Below are 22,682 nucleotides of genomic sequence, written 5' to 3' on the forward strand. Positions count from 1 at the left end.
GACAATACAAATTTCCTGCTTTCCTAATACTTTAAAAACACAAACATTTTTGGCGATTTTTTCTGATTTTACTCCGCTTAGTGATGGGTTTAGGCGAAAGGCTTTTATATTGCGCATCAAAAAAATAATTTCATTCAACATTCACGAAAAACATTATTTTTAAATTTTAATCCTCATCTGGAAAGCAGATTGCTTTTTTTCGCTGAACCAAGTGCCCCGCCAGACCTCATGAGGGACTGTTTACAGTTCATTAATACAACACATACGCAACACTACTCAATAAGGTTGGAACGAAACGGTGAGCACCCACATTATTCATGGTAATTGAATCAACGAGCTGTTGTATGCCAGCGTAGAACAGCTTGGTGTGGGGTAATGCGTTAAGGGGAGGATTATTTATTGACTCTTGCCTTTTTTATGTTGAAATTTTTTTTTATGTTTCATTTAGTTCCGATGCAGAATATTATTGATTAATAGCAGTTCATGCTATAAATTTTGCTAGAGGTTAAACAAACTCGAATACAGGGAGACGCATGATGATTAAAAATGAAATTAAAAACATTATTTATTGTGAGGGGTCTAACACGGTCATATTCAGATATTATTTTTAATTACTGAAACTGTTTTTAAATAGCAAAATCAACATCTCCGCATATTTTAATCTTATATTAAAATTGCTGATTCATCAGCTGCGCGCCCTGATTTCAATTTGACGCTAATTAGTGCTTTTCACTTTTGGAGTTTTTTTTTTTTCGTTGATTTTACACAGTCAGCAATTTTGTGCCAAGCTCGAAGCGGCTTGAGAACCCTCGACGGTGAAAACCCCACCACAGTGTTCAATACTTTTCATCAACTTAATTATTCATGAAAGCGGGGTGGTTGCACCCGTTCGATGTTCCACAGGTCGATGTTAAATACAGCAATATATGCAAGGAATGTGCCGTTTCACGGTATCTGCTGGAGAACTGAGTTTGAAACTTTTTTGTTTCCCTTTTTAAAATTTACGCTTGGCAATAAAATATTAATGCGCCAAATATTTGCAAGCACTTTGGTCGTTGAGTTTTATTTTTCAAATACCAATCGATACTTTCGATATTTCGTTTACTTTTCCATAAGGTTTCAAAATATAATAGTAAGCCAGTAAAATGAATGTAACATGTTAAAAGAGCGATCATTAACCCTCACAACAATACACCCACTGCTTTTTACCACGAAAACGTTTGATGTGCTTTATTTTGAAGAACCTTGTTAGTCTAGTCAATTTTTAACACTTTTTTACAGCTCAATTACATTAACCGGCTGCACCCGTTCGATGTTCCACAGGTCGATGTTAAATACAGCAATATATGCAAGGAATGTGCCGTTTCACGGTATCTGCTGGAGAACTGAGTTTGAAACTTTTTTGTTTCCCTTTTTAAAATTTACGCTTGGCAATAAAATATTAATGCGCCAAATATTTGCAAGCACTTTGGTCGTTGAGTTTTATTTTTCAAATACCAATCGATACTCTAGATATTTCGTTTACTTTTCCATAAGGTTTCAAAATATAATAGTAAGCCAGTAAAATGAATGTAACATGTTAAAAGAGCGATCATTAACCCTCACAACAATACACCCACTGCTTTTACCACGAAAACGTTTGATGTGCTTTATTTTGAAGAACCTTGTTAGTCTAGTCAATTTTTAACACTTTTTTTACAGCTCAATTACATTAACCGGCGCGGCTGTTTCGGAGGGCGAATGTGTAATAGACTCATCAATTCACCAAGTGCCATCGTTTTACGCTTTGAAGATCTGTCACGTGGCAGCAAAGCCTTGCCAAGCCCTCAACAGAAGTGATGGTGGTGGTGGTTAAATGTACTGACGAACCTTTGAGACAAGCCATACAAGATTCCCATGTCAAGACGACGCCGGTTTCGTAAATTCAATCACAGGCGAGAGCTTGTTTGGTTCTAGAGAGGAGATGACTAGATTGAGTAATTAAATTTTAATTTTGATATTGCTGAGAACAGAACAAAGGCGCCATTAGGATCAATTTGTGGGTGGCATGCAAAATGAGTCGTCACACGATTTCTAATTGAAAATAATTGAAATTCTTCTATATGATGGTCATCGTAAGAGACGCTTAACCGAGTTCATTCCTTGCAGGTTTCTTCAGACTCCAAGGCAAACTATATTTTATGATTACATTGTGAGCATTTTTTTTCTGTACGCAGTCTTTGAACGCAGATGCCTTGGCTATTATAAGTACACAATAGAGTTGAATGCGGCTTAAAGAACTTTTTATAGATTTCTTTTGTACAATAAATTGTACAGCTTACAAAGAGCAATTAATTGTATCTTCATTACAAACCAGCGATACATCATCCTCGCAGCATTCTTCCATCAGCCATGTTGAGCAGCGTTTCTTTTTTCTCAATTCTTTTAAACTTTTAATGAGAGCTTTTCAATCCAGCATGTAGAATGTTGCTAACGTTCAGGAAAGTGGTTCCATAAAAAATGCTATCATCTATTATACATTTTTCCTTTCTAGAAAGTGCATCTCTCTTCCGTTCTTATCTCGAAAGTTTCACTGGAAATGGAATTATAGTGATATTTCAAACGCTTGATTTTTATAAGCTTATCAGAAACTTGTACCTAATTCAATACGCCCAATCACTCAATAGCATTATTGAAATCTAATAATTGTGGAAAAAGAATACCGCCTTTCAGCGTCAAACGAGTAAAAGGGATTAATTCGAATCAAACTGTCTCTGGAGCATTATTCGATTGTCTGTATTTATTTTCTTGCTTCCCTTTGCAGTACCAAATACTGTCATATCCACTTAGGAATTATTGGAGAAGATGGTTCACCGACTCTGGTCTCCGGTCCATCGTTGACCGGGCAGCACATTCCGTTAAATGGGGATCCCGCTGGGCGCTTCGCTCTGGATATGTCGCCATACTTTCCACTTCACCGAAGATTGAACAAGTAATTGATAATGTGATTACTCTCTTTCTTCGTGGTCGTCCATCTTTGCTCTTACGTTTTATGCTCTTTTAACATCCCTGATGATTGTGTTGCGATGGCGACGACGACGACGACGACGACGTCCTGCCCAACTCATCATATCGACTTGAAAACATAAGAAAAATCCTTGATAAAAACAGACGACGCGGATAACGATAATGGTTCGGAGGTGTAATACTTGTTGCTTGTCCGGGGAGATGATAAGAATACATGATGGAGACGTAAGCAACCGAAAACTTCGTGACAATTTTAAAATCAAATATATAAACATTTCTTGTTTTCAACAAACTGCTCTGTGTCAACTAAAACAATGTATAACATGCCCTTAAAACATCATTATCTTTCACAAACACGCCACGGTTTGAGGGACACGAAATTGAATTTTCCAAAACCATAATTAAACTTGGTAAACTTTGCTGCTTACCTGCCGTGCGGAAAATGTAAAACCATATTGTCTACAAGCGTTTCTAATCCGCCAATAGAGACTGCATCTTGCGAAAGGCAGGAGGAAAACATTCTGTTCTGGCGTTAAGCACACACAAAACGCACAGGAAATCTCCCCTCAGCACAACGCCGGTATCACGTACGAAGCAAGGACAAAGTTCTGTGCACTAAGCTTCCGGTTTCACCATGTTGGCGCTTTATCTCGTAGGCGGATGATGTGGGCTGAGACGCTGGTCTCGTCTTGGGCAGGACACGAAGCCTCCTTCTTCCATTAGTCTTTTCGATGAGAGACGATTAACGGGCCCGGGGCCAACGTGTGAAGAGCTGTTCACCACGATGATGATGATGGTGGCTGCTCCTGCAGTTTCCAGCTGTAGTGTGTACCGAACTCATAAAACAGCAAACAAGCTGCAAAAGGCGCTGAGCTGGAATCGCGCAACTAAGACAACAAGCTGAGCCAGGGACTGAGACTAATCCTCCACTTCCGGCGTTCGTCCCCGGGACCAAGCACAAATAACGCAATTTATTATTCTATTTATTGTTCGTAATGTACAACGCTATTAACTTCACTGCCATTAACGTTAACGATGATCGCTATCGTTGATGCTCGATTTTCCCTGCCACAGTGTTTTGCTTTGCTTTACGTGGCTATAATCACAATTAGATAAACACACGCGGTGTACGCCGCGAACAAAAAAAAAAACAACCTTCTTTGCTCAGCCTGGAAAGTGATCTTTAAGAAGTGATAAAGCATTTTTTTTCGCTTATTTTTGTTTTTGTTCAGCCGTTTAATGGCAAGCTGCCGAAACGAAACTGAATGCTGGGAAAAGAAAGCGGAAATTGATTTTAGGAACTTTTTTTTTCGTTTTCCATTGCCACCACCACAGATAATAATTTCACCCACAAATTGACTTTTAATAATAAACTCTGTCTCTTCGAGTTGCTATTCAGAATAAAGCAAATTATTTCAATAACAGTTTGCTCTTAATTTTTAATGTTATTCTGTCGCTGGGATCCGATCTTTGATTTATTTTCGTGTAGAACCAAAACCATAGGGCACTACACCGGGTCAGTGGTGGATGAAAATGTAATCAGCCCAAACATTTTCATTAGCACATCCCACCCTCATCACGGAGGAGGACTGTCCCGGAATTAAAATCTCCCAAGGGGGCACTGGGCGTTGACCAGCGATGTCCTCCAATCTCATTTCACAGTCGACTGCATTCCACACCTTTTTATTTTTTTTTGTTGTCCTCCTTCCCGCGCTTTGAAATCGTTCGTTAATTGCAATCGATTTTCCCCCCATTTCCGGACACGCTTTCTCTCAATTATCATTCAGTGTGCGACGGAACCAACTTATATAACTGTTGGCCGCAGCATGTTCCAATGTTTGAAGGTCGAGAAAAGGATCGAGTAGGGGGAACAATGAATCTTCATGTAAAGTCCCTTAGCTCGGCCCAAACTTGACGCGCCCCGCGCGTGCTCTCTTAATTAAATTGTGCCATAAATTTCCGACCCGCAAAAGCACCAAATTTATGAAGAAGATAAAGTTGGCATCAACAAGTTGTACCTACACACACAATTACTGCCGTGTGTTGAATGCAAAAGAATGAACGTAAACGTGACGGCTTTTGTTGTCTACTTGGGCTGGAATGTCGAACTGATGGAAAAAGTTGCCCGCGGAGAATGTGCACAATAGGTCAATCAGAATGTGGGCGATTAACTTGATGGAAGCATTAAACCTTCCAATGACACAGAACAAACCAAATGATATGAAACAACATCCACCTACTGCACACACACAACAATGTCCGGGGTCACCACCCAATTAGTATCCCATTTCGAGGTCCGAGCATTATTCATTTGTGGAAGTGCCTTGGTTTGGATAACACGACAATGCACAGTCATGTGTACGCAATTTGTGGCCCCAGGTCGTGCACCAGGAGATAAACAGTAATAAATTATTCCAGTTCCAGTAACGAGAATCGATATTTGTATTTTTTGGACACATGAGCCCACGCGCAATCTAACTCAATTGTTAAATTGAAACTCCATGATTACCAAAGCTGACCAAAGCACTATGCGTTTCCACAATACACAATTAAATGTTAATTTTGGTGCGGAGAAAAAATAATGTTACGGAAAAAATCATTTCTGTTTTTTTTTGTTTTCAGCAACTAATACTGAAATAAAAACAAAAAATGTTAAGCCTCGGCAAAAAAATCGCCAATATCTCGAGTAACAAAAATTGAAGCTTTCAAAACAAGCGAAGCGTGCCACTGATTTTTGCAATCATTGAACTTGGCAGTTTAATCTGGACACATACAATGCGCACAAACTGGGCGCCGTTCACATCACAAAATTAAACTATCTAACATCGCCTGTGGAAACACCCGCCGCACACGCTCTGACATGTGCTGTACTGGGACACCCAACGCCGCCATACTCATTGTTCGCCAGAGAGTAAACTTTCTAGCATAACAAATAATTCCCATCAACTAGTTTCCTATTTTTGGGGATAAAACCCGCAAAATATGCGATGCAAAAACATGCCATTCAGCCCCGGGTTCTGGGTCGTGTGTGACGGGAAGCAACATATATCAGGGTGGTTCAAAAATGGACTTTGATTAAATGTTAAAACCCCTTTTTTCGATAAGATGAAGTACTAGAAAAATATCACTTTTGGACCACTTAGTTCGAAAACGTTTTTTAGACTTCTCCAAAGCGAATATGTTATCGAAGATGGCGGTGATGGAATGTTGGAAAAATTCAGTACATTCTTGAGTTTTTTTTAAAAAAAAGGTCCAAGAATCCAAATTTTCAGTGTTTGCTTTTTGGGTGTTTTTTAAAACCCCTGACTCAAGGCTCGTGGCGCAGGGGTAGCGGCTTCGGCTGCCGATCCCGATGATGCTATGAGACGCGGGTTCGATTCCCGCCATATCCACTGAGCTTCTATCGGATGGTGAAGTAAAACGTCGGTCCCGGTTTCTCCTGTCTCGTCAGAGGCGCTGGAGCAGAAATCCCACGTTAGAGGAAGGCCATGCCCCGGGGGGCGTAGTGCCAATAGTTTCGTTTTTTTCGACTCAAGGCGGTTTCAAAAACACCCAAAAAGCAAATACTGGAAATTTGGTTTATTGAACCTTTTCAAAAAAAACTTCAGATATATTCATTTTTCACATAAGATGATTGTTTGAATAAAAACCTTTGAATGCATTCAATGTTATTCTTAAAGCCACCCTACCACGACGCTCCGGGGTGGAATATTTGGTCAGTTCAATGAATAATGAAAAACCTCTAAATCTGACCGGCAATTCCGGGGCCGAGTGTCGCTCGCTACGTGAGGGACAATGCTCAACACTACCGGTTATATTTCAAATTGTGCGGCTATCGCACGTCCGCCATCAACCCCTCAATCCGGAACTTGTACGACATTTGCAAATGAAGCAAATGGTGAAAAAATGATTTGTTCAGCTCGAATTGTAACACTTTTTCCAGCCGAACCATGCTGTGAGGTATATCACTGTTGGGCTGGTAACGGAATGTAGCAATAACCACATTTCACACAATTTCGCAAAATTCTCTCTCGGCAAGTTCTAAACGTGATTTATGTTCATAAGATTCGGTCTATCTCTCCTGGTTCTTTGCTTTGAATGTAGGTATGTGGTCTGTGTGTGTATGTTTGATTGTATCGTTCACTCTGGTGGACAACGAACATTTTGCCACCGCACAAAATATATCGCTCACTAGCGTCCTTCACCACAATCATGGCCAACATGATGTGGGCCAATCGAAATGCATGGGTAAATGGATCGTTCCTCTCGAATGGGCTACTGAGAGTGTAGTCGGGGAAATAAAAGTGAAGCCACAATGAACGAGAAAGGTCAGAAAAAAGGTATCACTTTGAGGTTACGTTTATACGAGAGATATTGTAACAGATTTCGAGATTTTCTCCCGCCCGGAAGAGGCTTATCGCAGCCGAAGCAGTAAAGTTTTTTCACCAAAAAGGAAATTTTGTTTCCCTTTTTTCCGGACCTTCTCCTGTCATTCGTCTCGCTGTCTGTCTGCCAGCAGCCGCAAATCAAACATTTTCCTCCTAGTCCATGGGTTCAAACGGAAAGAAAATAAAACTCCCCCTCCACCCAAAGTGTCTTTATAGCAGAGGAAATGTTCATCAATTCATTTTCCTTCCCGTGATAAAAAGAGGCCATCAGATTCAAAAGGTGACCAAGCGATTTTCCTCGCTTTCACGCCTTCCGGCCAACATTTTTGTGGATGCTGAAACCGCCACCGATATTTATGTGGGTGGATAGAATTGGGGAAAACTGAAAGCCGCCAGGAAAACAATTTTAGCTTCACCGTTAGGCACGTCTGTGGCTGATGCGATGTCATCCTCCCACTCGGATTGAGGCGATTATCTCAAGTGAACCCCCGGGTGTCATCAGCTTCAACGGCATCACCTGTGCTGTCGAACATTAGCATCAACAGATTTGAGCCACTTTTTCTGAGTGATGGCTGATCACTGTGTCTTTCAAGCATCTGTCACAAATGCATCAATTGAATGTTTAAATTAGACAGATATTCGAATGTTCGCACGAAACACCATGTCAACAAAGAAGATCAATCAATTAGTTATCCTCCAACCACAAATTAACATAGATATTATCGACTGAAAATTAATGATGCTGGGCTGCCTTCACAAGCAATCACCGCACGGCTCAGTGCACGCGTCAGTTATCACGTTGTTCGGCATTAATGAGCCCATCCCGAGATCCTGATCAAGAACCTTCATCCCTTCCGTTACTGATTTCCTTTGACTCCCCATCACACCGCTAGCTGGGTAATTCATTAGCTGTGCTGGCGCGATGAGAAGACGATGCTCTAATTAGCTGGCTTCGATCTGCTCGTTACATTTGAGATTTAATCTTTGGGATTGAGAAGGTTCGAATTCGGGGCAAAGGGTGCTTCCGTGAGGAGTGAACCATTTTTTTACAAAGTGATAAGGTATCATATTCCATCCTGAATGGAATACAATTGACCCCGGTTCTTTTACATTATCGGTTTTGGTTAAATGACAGATAATAGTTTCAATCACTCATGTCGTTGTCGTTAAAAACGAACATGACTCCTAAAATTCTCGATATTGATATTAATTTCCGCAAAATGCCGTGAAATTCTATGGTTTTCTGAAATCAATTAATAAAAATTAACAAATATGTTACCAGCATGGTAAATTTAAAGGAACAAAAATATTAAAATAGAACTGTAACTACATTTAAAAAAAATGAAATAAAAAAAAATCAAATAAAAAATAATAATTTAATAATAATTTTTTTTGTTTACAAAAATATTGTTTGAGGAAAAAAAACTGTTATGGTATTACACAATGAAAATTCACAAAAGCTTTACATATATTAAAATTAATTCAAACAGGTTAAAAATGATAAAAATTAAATGACGCAGTGAAATCCATTTTAAATTGTTTTCAAAATTAAAAGCTGTTTTTTCTGGTGACATCTAGTATCCTTGGAAACGAACTTAAATTCCAATAAATGTGTTTTGAAGATTCTTTTAATTTTTCTGGATGGAACACTTTTTATTTGATTTTGAAAATTGTGCTTTTTTGCACTAAAATTCCAATAACTACCATTAGATTTTACAAATTAGGATGCTTCACCGCATTTTGTTGCATTTCAGATGCATTTTGAATTTTGAAATTCAATTGAATTTTGCCTAAGGCTTCATCCATAAAGTACGTCACGCTAAAATCAGCCAATATAACCTAGTCTAGAACTTTCGATGCTTCATTACCCAAATACGAACCAAAATATTTAGAAACAAAGTTGTTTTACCAAGTTAGTTGAATGAAATCCTTAAAATGCCATTAATAAATTTAACCAGATTGAGATCTAAATCGGAACTGAACGTTTCACGACAAACCCATTCAAATTCTAAAAACAATTAAATCTGCCTTTCCAACCTCTACCCAGAACCAACAGCTGATAGAATTTTCGTCATAAATCACCAGAAATGGTGCAGCGAATAGTAAAATTTATTCGCCTGATCGAGCGAAGGCAAAAGGCGAACCTACGATTCAGGCTAATAAATGAAATTAATGGCTGATGAGCTGCTCCTCGGCGAATGCGAAGCCGAAGAGAGCTTGGCCAACCAGCCAACCGGATGTAGCTAAATTAATCTTCTCCCTGGTTTCTCTCTCTCTCTCTCTCTCACTTTACGTTTCCGATCCGTGCAGATCCTTCCGGCAATGTTCCACACGGCATCGGTTTGGCTGACGTTGGCGCTTGCAGTGCAGAGGTAAGTTAATTACTGGTGGGCAATTCGATTGCCAATATATCCTACCGCTGCTGCCTTGCCTTGCCCCACGGCCAGGAATGCGGGTGCTACCCTTCCGAGGATTCCACCGGTGCAGAACGGCGACGGCCGCTAACCCATTCCATCACTTGACCCAGTCAAACGACTTAATTGCCATTGTTCATCATCATCATCATCGACGGGAGGGGAAGGTGAACTGAGTGATGATATATTGGCTTTTATAATGCATACAGACTGGGAGATGAAGATTAGATTAGAATGCTCAACAATGTACAAATTAGAAAATTTTAAAACTTTTTATTAACCAAAACATCGTGTTGAATGATGTTCAATTCAATTGTCATACCTCCATGCGTCTCCTCTCCATTGAATTGAATGCAGAGCAAAAAGTTTCATGGAGACGCATGATACATCATCTGAATTTTTCCAAACCTGGATTTTTTTAAAATGCAGCAAAATACAGATGGAACCGACTTAATTCGGAAAACAGGAGTCACCCAACGTTCTGAGTGTGTTTTTGCACAAGTGTGTGGATACCATCTACCAAAATGTTGAGCGCTGACAGTCAGTCACTAAATGGAAACAAGATCACAGTTCACTGGGGCAGATAATCGAATCCGGCTGCCAAATTGGTCACTCCTTGCTCGCAGCCGGAAAAATTCAAATGAACGGACTACGAACTAGTTATGGTCGATGTAACGGCAGAACGAGAGCACCGAGAAAAAAATGAATGTGTTGCATAAAACTTTAATTTTAAAAAAAAACTATTTGCTTGTATAATACTAGTTGTGGACTTGATTTTGACTTTCACGAATTAGTTTGTATCAGAAAATCACAAAAAAATGACAGCAGTATCGTACAAGAAACCTAATGGTTCAGAACATTACATTTATAAGGTTAACAGATAAATATTCTCTCTCAAAGTGTTATGTTCTCAAAAGATGTGAGTTCGATCATTCTAATTCACTCCTAAATTTTCACTTTGGATAATCGAATGACGAAATAGTAGTTTATGGACTTCGTTGGATAAATGTACGACTCTGGCTGAAAAAGTATATTTTTGCAACGAGTTCATACATTTCTTGATATTCCGAAAACATCCTTTGAATGGAATTTTAAGATAACTGTCCATGTTAAAAACAAAACAATATTAAAAGTATTACTTTTTGACACAAGTGCAAACATAACACAACTTTTCTGAACACATTTACTTAAAAAAATGCGATTTTTTGATATTCTTAAGGTGAAACTGGACGTCGGCCATTGAAAAACTTCTATGCAGCTTAAAACAAATTTTAAGCTCGATAGATTGTTTGCTTACGGCTTATTTACTATCTGCCATACAGAGGAGACCTTTCTAAGAAACGGCTTTTTTCTTATTAATGCTTTCAAAAACACGGAGAAAACTTTTTTTTTTGCGATTACAACTGATCAACAAAATTAGATTTCTGAACCCGACAGTTTGCTTGCTGTCGTAATTTTTCTCGTCTGCTAGATACAGAACACAATTACGTGGAATTAATATGGCGGACCTTTCCGTATTCCCTTAAGATAATCAGAGTTCCGTGAGCATAATATCTATCAAAGCGAGATAGGATTGAATATGCTAGCGAATAAATTAGGCTAATAACCGCAAATAACATTCCAAACGGGTGAAGCTCCAAATCATCACTGTTTACATGAGATTGGATTCCAGATTCAAATTCAGCAAGCATAAGACATACATACGACATTGTTATTTCAAAGAAATCATTAAAATTGGCTCTTTTTTTCTCACTAAAACTCAAATATTTCGGCTCTGGTCTGAAGTGTCGAAATTGCATTGTTTTAGAGAGCAAAATGTTTGTCGTGAAATTACCTACAAGCTACAAGTTTTACTGGGAAAAAAGGGCAAACCTAAATAAAATTAGCATTTCTGAAAATCGATATTATTTGTTCGATACAAATCTTCCTGGGCGAAGCCAAAAACATAAATTTTGGTCAAATAATTAATAGTGCATCTTGATCCTTTGACAAATTTCTATGATTTAATGTAAAAAATTGCCTTTTTATGCCTTTTGATGTACACAGTGAAAAATGTGTAAATTTGGAAGGGTTTATTTTGGAAGGCTGAATATAACCTCTTTAGTGTTGTAATTTTACCTGAATTTAGACAAAAAAGTGACATTACACCAGAAAAGTGGTAAAATTACACATTTTCAGAGGTAACATTAAAAAAAAATCTGACATATGTAATAATTCCATTTTTTACTATGTTTTGATATGAATCGATCACCGAAAATTTGTTCAAAAAAGTTATTTGTAACACTGGAACGCCCAACGCATGTCCAACTTACACGGACGCCCAAGCCTCCCAAAAAAGGTGGAACGGTAACTTCAACTCGCTGGTTCTCGGGCATTACTCAACCAATCGGGACGATTCTTGTTTCCAGTGATTTGTAAGAATGTCTAGATGATCCTAAAATTTTGCAGATCTTGATTTGAACAAATCTGTAATTTCTGCGTCCGAAAACATCGTTCCACCTTTTTTCAAAACGACTGCCTCCGCGGAATTTTTGGCGAATTTTTTTTTACACGCGAAAAAAAAAGTTGGAACGATGTTTTTGATCGCAAAAATTACAGATTTGATCAAATTAAGTTCTTTAAAGTTCTAGAATCATCTAGACATCCTAACAAATCACCGGAAAGAAGAATCATCTTGATTGGTTAAGTTATGCCCGAGAACCAGCGAGTTGAAGTTACCGTTCCAACTTTTTTGGAGCCTTGGGCGTTGGAATGTTAAGTAAATGGAAGTAGTGGTGCAAGATAGTATTTAATTATTTTGTATTGTCTAAAAAAATATTTCTAACATCATAATCTATCATTTTAGATGTATAAGAACCCAGAATTCCTCTATAAACTTTTTTCAAAAAAAAAATTATGGTATAACAAAATCTAAAACAATTTAAATTGCTTCAAAACTTACTAGTTTGTTTGTAATAAGTTTGGTCCCTGTAACATGAATGGTCAAACTTTCAAATTTCAACGTTCAGACTAATTGAAACGAACCTAAAATTCAGTGGTCCGAATAATCGAATCCAGGTACAAATTGATCACTTTTTTCCTCGCAGTTCCAACACACAACATCATCCAAGCAGCTAATTGAGTTCGCTTGTGTGCCAAACGATATTGGCTGGGAGAGCGAGAGCGTGCGAGAGAAAATAAAACTAAAAATTCCAGCGCAAAGCTCGCCATTTCCTTGCACCGACGACCGACCAATATTGCAATCAGAAACAGCAGCAAACCACACTGACCAAGGGCGGATGGATAATTGACTGCCAGCCAACTGACAGGGTGGTAAGCTGGCGCCAAAGCGAACCAAACCAATTTTATGATGAAAGCTAAAAGATTGGCCACCAAGCTCTTGTGCACGGCTTTGATCGTTTCTTTATCGCTCGCCCTTTCTTGGGTGGTGCAAAAGGTTAACCAATTTAGATTGTGAGTTAAATGGATTTTTTCAATCAAGATGCAAACACTTTGTTGTTTTATACAACACAATTTTCGAAATAACTTTTATCGGCAGATTCAATTAGAACAATTCCGAAAACATAACAATCGAAGATAGAAAAAAAATACAATCTTAAATTGGTCAAACGAAAACCTGACAGAAAAAAACAACAACTTATTTTAAGTCCGATTTATCTTTACACGTACGCTGTGCGAACTGTAAAAGTTGCTCTTGCCTAAATTCAACAAAATCCTTCAGGGAATTCCCAAAACGAGAAGAAAAATCTTTTCCCCCAATCTTGGATGCCTTCCGCCAAATCCTCGAGAGCAACTCGAAAACCTCGTTATCAACTTTTCAGCATCGTATACTTTTGTTTTATTTTATTCACGCTAGTATCTCTTTTTCCCCAGACTTTTATATATTCAATCGTAGTCCTGTCCTTCATTTCATCCCCCACAGGTACGTGTACGTCTGTCATGCCCCAATCGCCCGGACGTGGTGCACAATCCCGAGGGTGAAAAAGTGTATCGCCTACATCTGTCTAGCTGCATTAATTCATCAGAGCACCAGATTTTTCGATAAGTAAGTAAACCGCAAAGAACGAAAGAATGTTAAATGACGAAAAGTGTGGCCGACAGAGTGAGGAAAATGGGTTGAATAGAACATAATTGTTCTATCGCCTGACTCGCTGCAAACAGACATTCTGACAGAAGATTACAATCGTCGTGCTATTTCATGCAGATATTCATTCACCTTGGCATTATCCGGGGCTTTCGGTACGGGGAACATGGAAGAGTAAAAAGTGGTGAGGATGCAGTGCAAATCGCAGAACAGCTTAAGTGACTTTAATCACGGCAAAACATGTGAAAATGAGAGAAAATTAGAACCAAGTTTAAATAACCTTTAGCCTAACAATTTACATTTTTTTCACTTGTTAGAAAGGCTCAGTTTTAATAAAATTTTAATCAACAACAGTTGCGCAAGTTGCCTAAAACAAGCAATCTGGTATTTTTGTTTTGTTTGTTTTGTTTAGTGATCATCTATGAATATTCGGTATTATCCAACAGGGAGGATGAATTTCCATTTTTTAATATGACTTTTCAGCAAGAAGGCAAACCAGCTTTATATCCACAAAGAAACGGCAACCAACCTAAATTTTTCGAACAAGAACATGGCCAGAGACCATCCGTTTCGCTTGCTGTGAAATTTACGATCAAAAATTAATCTTCCCAGAAAATCCCTTCGGCATCGACTGCAAATTGAACCCAGTCCAACACCACAAACAATTACGGTGGGCCGCACTCTTTTAATTTACTCAGAAATAAAAACACATTTTCCCGAAATCTGAAATGAAACACAAACATTTCCAAACAAAATATGTAGTTCTCGCCGGGGTGCTTCCTCATGGAACTTTATCAATTCCACGAGCGGACGGCTTCCAACTGTGCCTTTTTCCCGTCACTGCATGAAGGCAAACGAAAGAAAATATTTGCTGTGCTGATGATGATAATGAATGATGAATGTGTTCGTTTTTCAAGTACTCACACAAGCAGACAGTGAGCGGAACATGTATGGCGTGGCGAGCAGGATTTTCCCCCGTTTTGCAACGAGCATCAGCCCACCACAGGCCACACTATTTTCCGCCTCGATGATGGCAAACTGGTTGTCTGTTTGAGGTTGCCAAAGCTGGTTTACAGTCAGAAGTCGCTCGATACGGTTACACTGTCTCAAAACGCTGTTACCAGAATCCCTTTACTCATCAGAGGTGAGAATTTAAGTCATTTGTACCAAATATAGTTCATGTCAATTACACAACTCGACATTTGTGAAGTTGGTACCAGTAAACGCTTCAGTTTCGTCAAAGTATGATATATTCGGGCTCTCCGAAATCGCTCCAATAGACAGAATTTATTTTTAAGTGAATTCCCTGCCACTGTATAAAATTGTGAATTTATGAATCCCTTAAGCAACCATGCGCACCCACGTTTGTCTATGGGGGGTAGCAATGGGAGCGCATGGTTTCTTAAAATGATTTCAATGCTTTTATACCATAAGTTACCCATTTTATTTATTAGACGGGAATTTTCTAAGATTCATTTTTTTCAATTCAAACTATTATAGTGCCCTAGATTATTTTTGCGGTGCATTTACTGAAATCCTGGGACATTTTCACATAAGTTAAGGGGCTACATACATGTGAATCGTCAAAAATGTCAGAGGTTGGTATGAGCACACTTTTGAACTTTTTTTTAAACTTTTATGTTAGCCGTTTCAAAAAACGGGTGCCACGATTTGTGAACACTGCATTGACCAAATTGGCTCAAAATTTTGGTGAAGACTCGTTGAACGAGTTCTGTGTGCATGATGAAGGCCGATTTTCAACAAAAATATTTTTTGTGAACTTAAATCGTCTCTTACGCAGTTCAGTCATATATTCATGAAACTTTCAGGAGTGATTGAAAATCATATTTTTGGTGTATTTAGAGAATATTTTATTCTGAAATAGGAAATTTTGTGATTTTCTACATGTATGTAACCCCTTAAGTGTAATTTCCTTCTAAATACAGAGCGATTTTCAATATTCTTTTTTAATGGGGAATTGGGGCACCATGTACCCTTTGTCGTTTCGTGCGGTAGATAGTAATATCACCAATCGATTTTTTAGTTGTAAATTTTTGCTCGGGGGACCCCTTAGATCCAATTTTCTGGTAAAAATTGTTTCATATTCGTGCTCCTGAGACAATTTTATAAAAAAAAATTATGTCTATAGATATCTATAGATATCTATCGATGAGTTTTTACCTCCTGTAAAAAAAAACTTAAAGCGCCAAACTCTCTCCTAGTAATGCTCATGACTTTTCATGGAGACACTTGGAATTATAAAAAGAATTCGTATATGCATGATAGTTTACAGGACTGCTGTGAACTGTGTCCAGAGTTCCTAATGGAAGGGTGGGATCTAGGCTAGCATGCACTAGCAGTCCTCCCACACCCAGAGCAAACTCACTCAAATATTTTAGTGGAAAACAGACACAGAGTGGATAATAAAAAGCAAACGAGCCGAGAAACGAAGATGTTTGAAATAAATTCAAGGTTTTATAGCAATTTGTATCCTTGTGCGGGGCGTGGGTTAAACTATGCGAACTGCCGCTTTCAACTACATATATGCGAGCAATTTTTGCAAGAAAGGATAACGGATGGGTTTGCTTTTCGGTCTAGCGCAACCGACGAGGAATGCAAGCCAAAAGGGCCACTCCCCCATCATCCCACTCCAAATTTGTACACACAGGAATTTTCCCCGGTGCGTTTTTCAGGTTTTCCCGCTGAGATTCAACAGCCCAGCCAGTCGCACTCTGGTCCCGGAGTTTTCGTTCGCGGGCACCTTCATCAAAAGCGCCAAGTTCCGGTGGATGTTAGGAATAACAGACCTTCGGCGAGATGCTCAACTTACAAAAGTGTGTTCCCCCCACCTTCGTTCTCGTCCGCAACGTCTCGACGTCCCAGCACGTCCTCTTCCCATATTGGAAAACGGTAAAATTGCCTCAGGGAAGGTAATTTCACTCGCCAGTGTGTATCCTTGGGAGCATTCCTTTTGTTTTACCTTCAGATGAAATGCCACGCGAACCTTTCCATTGTTACTCTTTCGGATGCTGATGTGACATCTTTCGGAGGTGGACGACGAAAGCAATAACGGAGCTACACAAAAAAAGCATACCACCTCAGCATTCTCCCGAGCGTAGAATCTTTCGTACTTTTGTTTGCTTCACCGACAGCTTCCGGCTTGTGCAGAAAGAAAACTTTGTATCCATACTGCATCGAGCAAAAAACTATCACCGCACCAAATAAAAACTTGTTCTGGGTGTCAGAACATAAACTTTGCTTTTTTTCTTCAACGTATTTTGAGGCAGTCACGGCCGAGATTTTTATTTTGTTAAAAAGGTGGAAAACTTTTTAATAATGAAAATGAGGTCCCGAGCAAATTGTTGACCCATTGGGAAAAAAATGTCAGCAGTTCCGAGGGAGAGAAAAAACATGCTTTCGACAATTATTTAGGACAAAGTCGCAAAGTTGAGGTTCAAGTCGGCATCTGGGAAGCGCACATTTGTCTTACATGTTAATCTCAAATAAGACGTTATTCAAGGTCAAAAAGATCTAAAGATTAAGATTAATCAGCTCTAAAAAATAATTTAAGGTCAGATTAGGCAGAGATTAATGTTTTTGGCCTCATGTGTAAATCGATACAATATCTTTCTAGTTTTTAAGTCTCAATCAAAGTAGGCGTCTTTGAGGGTCAAGGCATAGCCCTGTTTAAACTTTTCGGCAAATCGATGCAGGTAGGCAATTTTGCAGAACAAAATGACATTTTCCTGAATAAAAATGTTTCGATTTCGCTGATATTTTTAACACAGCAATGTTTTTACCCTAAAGAAGCCTATTTTCAGAATATATGAAAATTGTAAAAAATATCGAATTTTATACAAGGCCAAAAACTAAAAACAGTAACTTTTTGATAAACGACTCACGCTAATGTCGCAATCACTACCTCCTTTCCCCTTGACATTCGATGCAGTTGACATTAACCACGTGCACACGTAATTTTCACACAAATTGTTTTCCTCTCTCGTCCTTTCATAATTTACTCTGCTAGCTCGAGTTCGCCCCAAGGATAACGGCTTGTAATACAATTTTGCAGTGAAATAACTACCTTCTAACACAAACTGTTTGCATCCTGTTGGGGTGGGGCTTAACAAAATAATAGTAATTTTCCATTTCATGTTGAAAGTATGTTCTGTAAAAATCTCTACAAAAAAAATTAATGTGAAAATTTAACAAACAACTGTACTACAAAACAAACAATTGACCTACCCTAGCAACCTTCTCGGAAATGAGCATCCTCCCACAATGAGTATATGTTTTGCTTCCCGCGGAGAGTGTATGCTGCACAATGCCATCATCACCACCACCCAGTTACGATGTGGAGTGTTGTTTGCATGCGAATAAACTCATTTTCATGCTGAAATTTCAACGTCCACCCGGCGAAATCCTCGAAGAAAAACAAAGAAAAACTATTTTTTACGGCGCAAATATTAAAATATTTGCCCATGGCAGGCACGACGATTTCGCTTTTGTTATTAGCTGAAACGTTGCGACGAAAACGAAAACGACCACGTGGCTCCATCGTCGCGTTACCCTGCCAAGCCAAAGTAGGCTGAGCTTTTAAAGCTCCGCGTAGATTGGCGCGTAGATTTTAATGGAATTAAATGCGACAATTTTTGACACAATTTTCTTTATCGCATCGCATCGTTGCGTTGCGATTGTTATTCAAATGAGCCGAGAGTGCGCCATTGTGTGACGCCACCACTACCAGAAGCGTGTAGCGGATATAATATTGATGCTCGTTCAGTGTTCAGCTCTAGTCCCCCAATCACATGTTTGTTGGCCTCTTCATTCATATATTCACGCTGCTCTGATGGTAACATTATTCTGATCGGGTTTCCACAATTTGATACATCACGGCACCACGGCGAGCGGAGCCACCGAAAATTGAACGTTGTGGCATTTTTTTTCCTTCTTCCTTCAGAATAATGTTTTGAATGTCAGAGGTGCTGCCATTGTGAGGATTTCAGTTATCTGATCGACAGTTTGCGGGAAATCGGATATATTTGCAACGATCCATAAAGGATAACGGAAATGGCTGCTTTTGAAATTGCAAATGTATTTTTTCGGGGATGCTTGCCAAGAAAAAAAAACCATATGAGAAATGTGACACCATTCTTCAGCTAAAGTGAGAAAGTGTGGGATATAAGAGCACTTGAAAAACTGATTTAAATGTAACTAATCCATTAAGAGTAAATCAATAATTGGCTCAAATACACCATTTTAGTCAAATTTGAAAAGTTTGTTGCATATTTAGTGGAATGTGGGGCAAGAAGACTATACAGGGCAAGAGGAAAATTGCCCTTGTGTCATTAGTAAAAAAATGTTTTCGGGTTTCTACATTAAAAACTCTACAAAATTCAAAAGATTTTTGAATTAACCCAAACATGCTAAAAATGATTGTAAACGCAGAGGAGTGCATTTTAACATGATTTTAGTTGATTATACTTAAAATTCCATTGAAATTATGCTTTTTAAAAAAAACGTTACTTAATCCACCCTTAGGTGGTTGGTGCCTTCCTCACATTTAAAGGGTGCTATCCAAAATAGACACAAAATGGCGGTGTTTTTCAGAGTTTTATCAATTTTGACTCATTATTCATACCACTAGATTGGGTAGTCAGATCTTCATATTGCAGGGCACTTATGTGGTTACAACTTATGATAGGGTAGTCAGATCATCAATCCAATTCGTGCTTGTTGAAAAGGTCTTTTAATTACCTATCCAAAGATAGGTCGCATTAATATCATGAGATAAGATCTGATGATCATGAGATCCGGCCTCCAAAATGTGCAGGTGTTTATAAATTTTGATAGGGTTGTCAGATCTTCAATGTTTTGGACGCGTTGGAAAGGTCTTTTAAATACTTTTCTGAAAACGTATAGCATGACGGGTTTTCTTACAAAAACCACCCTTTTTACAATCTTCTGAACTTTTGTTAAAATCGTTTTTTTAGCATAACTTTTAAAGTACTTAACTAAACTCCATAATTTTTAATAGCGACTTATGGGACCCCAGGACGGATCGAAAGATGCCAAAATGGACAAAATTGGTTTAGCCAGTCTTGAGATAATCGAGTGACAATTTTCTGATCAACATCCCACCACACACACAGACATTTGCTCAGAATTTGATTCTAAGTCGATAGGTATACATGAAGGTGGGTCTAGGAGGTCTAATTGAGAAGTTCATTTTTCGAGTGATTTTATAGCCTTTCCTCAGTAAGGTGAGGAAGGCAAAAAGGATTGTTATGTTCTCCGATTTTTCAAGTCGACTGTAAGAGGGGTGGGGTGTGGCTTAAATTTTTCATTGCATTGTTTTTTTACAAATCGTTTTTTTCTGTAATTTAAAATATTTTACGAAAAGCAAAAAATATGTTCAAAAACCTGATAAAATTTAATATAATTTTCCGTTGCAAACTTCGTTCACGAAACTGCTGGTTGCTGAGGCTTTTAAAAAATACTTCATCATCCCGGTACGAGAATCGAATTCACGATTGGAAACCCAGCACGCCACTAGTCGAAACCCATCCCCTACCTGTCAGTATTCCCAGTGAGCACATTTACTCTTTGCCAAGCCAGACAGGAATCGAACCCATCACATTCCGCTTACAAGGCGAAACCCGTAACCTCACGGCCACGGTAGCTTGGCATAAGTGTAAAATCTGTGAGAAAATAGTTTTCTCAGTGTCACCTAGTTAGTGCTCATTTTCAACTGAAGTTTTTTCGGAAATTTAAGAATTGTACCAGCGGCTGAAAAACTATATTACAGTCGACTCTCTGGCTGTCGATCTTCTCTTCAGTCCCAACAAGAATATTGCTTTGATTTTTCGTTCTATAATTTGATAACTCCCTCTCGACGGTTCCTTCAATATAGACAACGAAAGAATTCACTGTATACAGCATGAAAAAAATCGCTTGATTCGATTTTTAATCTTGAAAGTGAAACTATTTTGAATTTCAGAAATTTCGAAGCTTTTTTTCGAAATTAGGCCTGTCGTTTGAAAATGTCCAAATAAATGTTTGTATTTTTAGGTTTGATGACAAATTAGATTTAAAAACATATTGAAGATAATATGATTCAAATCTTTTTTCAGGAATGGATTTTTTTTTAATTTGAAAATTTAAATTTAAAATAAAACTGTTTTTAAAAGAATCAATTTATGAAAAAGTTTTTCCGGAATTAGAGGCTTCCAAAAGAATTCAAATCCATCACCCTGGCACTAATTAATATCTCACTTAAGTTCTAAACTCAACTTTAGCGTCACCAAATCATCCTAACGAACCCGGAGGGAGCTATAATTTTTCATTTTATTTCCCACGCACCTTGCTCAACCGCCCACCCTGCTGCCGCCCTCTGTACTACGCGTGGCATACCAGGCTTCCGACGAAACGGAACCAGGTCCGTAATGGGCGGTTAAGGAGACGACTCTTTCCTTTTTTTTTCATTATTATTTCGTTCCAGTTCAACCCAACCTCAACAGCGCGTGACACAAGTTGTGTTGGTTGCCGGAGAAAAACCTGTGTATTCACGCTCCAAATGGGGACATAAATTTGATAATTCATGCGAACCACTGTTTTGTCACCTCCGACAGGCTCAGGAGTGGAACGTGGCAAAAAGACGGCCTCGGTGCCGACGGTCGAGGTCACGCGGAACTCCCTTTCCGGATGGTTTTGCACGAGAGGCCAAACCAACAACAATAAAACGAGTATTTACGGCAAAGGACATCCGCTTAAAAAAAAAAGCACCCGACCAAGGAAGTGGACACTGTTTACTTGCCGGATGTTTCTCAGGTGCCGGACCAAGTTAAATTGCGTACGAATTCATCTGAATTAGGCGTGAATAGAGCAATTATCCAGCGCCAAGGTTGATTACAGCGATGAAAGGAAAAAGTTTTGCAACAGAGTGGACCCGCCAACATTATGATTTGTGCAAACACGCCGAATTAATGAGGGGGACCAAAAATGCGTGATAATCCTCTTTGAAGGTGTCTCTCGTCACGTTGTACAGCCTCGCTGAAATCGAGATTTGATCTTGGTACAAATTTCTCATCCTTGGAAACGGGTTGTCTACGACCTATAATCAAGAAGAGCTGTTCTCGAGAAAGGCTTCGCGGGATTTAAAATCATCCCCGGATGAAAGAATAATTTGAGAGGGGTAAACAAATCAGTACTCTCTATTTCTTCTTTGAACTCTCGCGAGGGCGGAGAAATAAATGAGTTCTGGACGATAAATAAGAACTCCAATTAAATTCAAATTTCCTTAATGAATCTACAAGAACAGCGAATCATCGCCGAGTGGAGGCAAAGCAACTGAAAGCGGTAAGGTTAATTTAAGATGGTATAAAATTAGTTCATCAAACCATATTCGCCATATTCGAGCTAAACAACCAATAATAAGACAATGAAAAAATAATTTGTATGTGATAACTGGGAAATTGAATCTCTTTGCGCAAAGCGAGGACAACACCAATCGTTCCCAAACTTTGGGGAGTTGTTTAGGACCCTTTAGGAACTAAAAAATAGCTGTGCTCGCTAAATTTGGACAACCTTATTTTTTCCATACAACCATTTTACACCCTATTGTCCCATGTTTAAAAAAGGGTAACTGAGAAAAACGCGGTTGAAATTTTTCGATCGTTTTCTGTGTTTCTACGCATAATTGTCCAGTGGGTCTCTATTCGCCCTATATGTCCTCAATCACCCCGGTTAACATTTTATCGCCCTTATTTGTAATCCTCTTGCAGATAAACA

The 22,682-nt window shown here is 38.7% G+C and overlaps 1 protein-coding gene across 1 annotated transcript in view; it reads left to right on the forward strand.

The window, feature by feature from the left end:
- LOC6040543 (sex peptide receptor) overlaps positions 1–22,682 on the forward strand; it is a 62,588-nt gene that overhangs the window by 38,221 nt on the left and 1,685 nt on the right. Inside the window, exon 5 of the mRNA XM_038253229.1 lies at positions 13,731–13,853. Coding sequence (XP_038109157.1) covers positions 13,731–13,853 — 123 coding nt within the window. The remainder of the gene's footprint in view (positions 1–13,730; positions 13,854–22,682) is intronic.

The sequence above is a fragment of the Culex quinquefasciatus genome, chromosome 2 (assembly GCF_015732765.1).
Source record: "Culex quinquefasciatus strain JHB chromosome 2, VPISU_Cqui_1.0_pri_paternal, whole genome shotgun sequence".
Taxonomy (NCBI): Eukaryota; Metazoa; Arthropoda; class Insecta; order Diptera; family Culicidae; genus Culex; species Culex quinquefasciatus.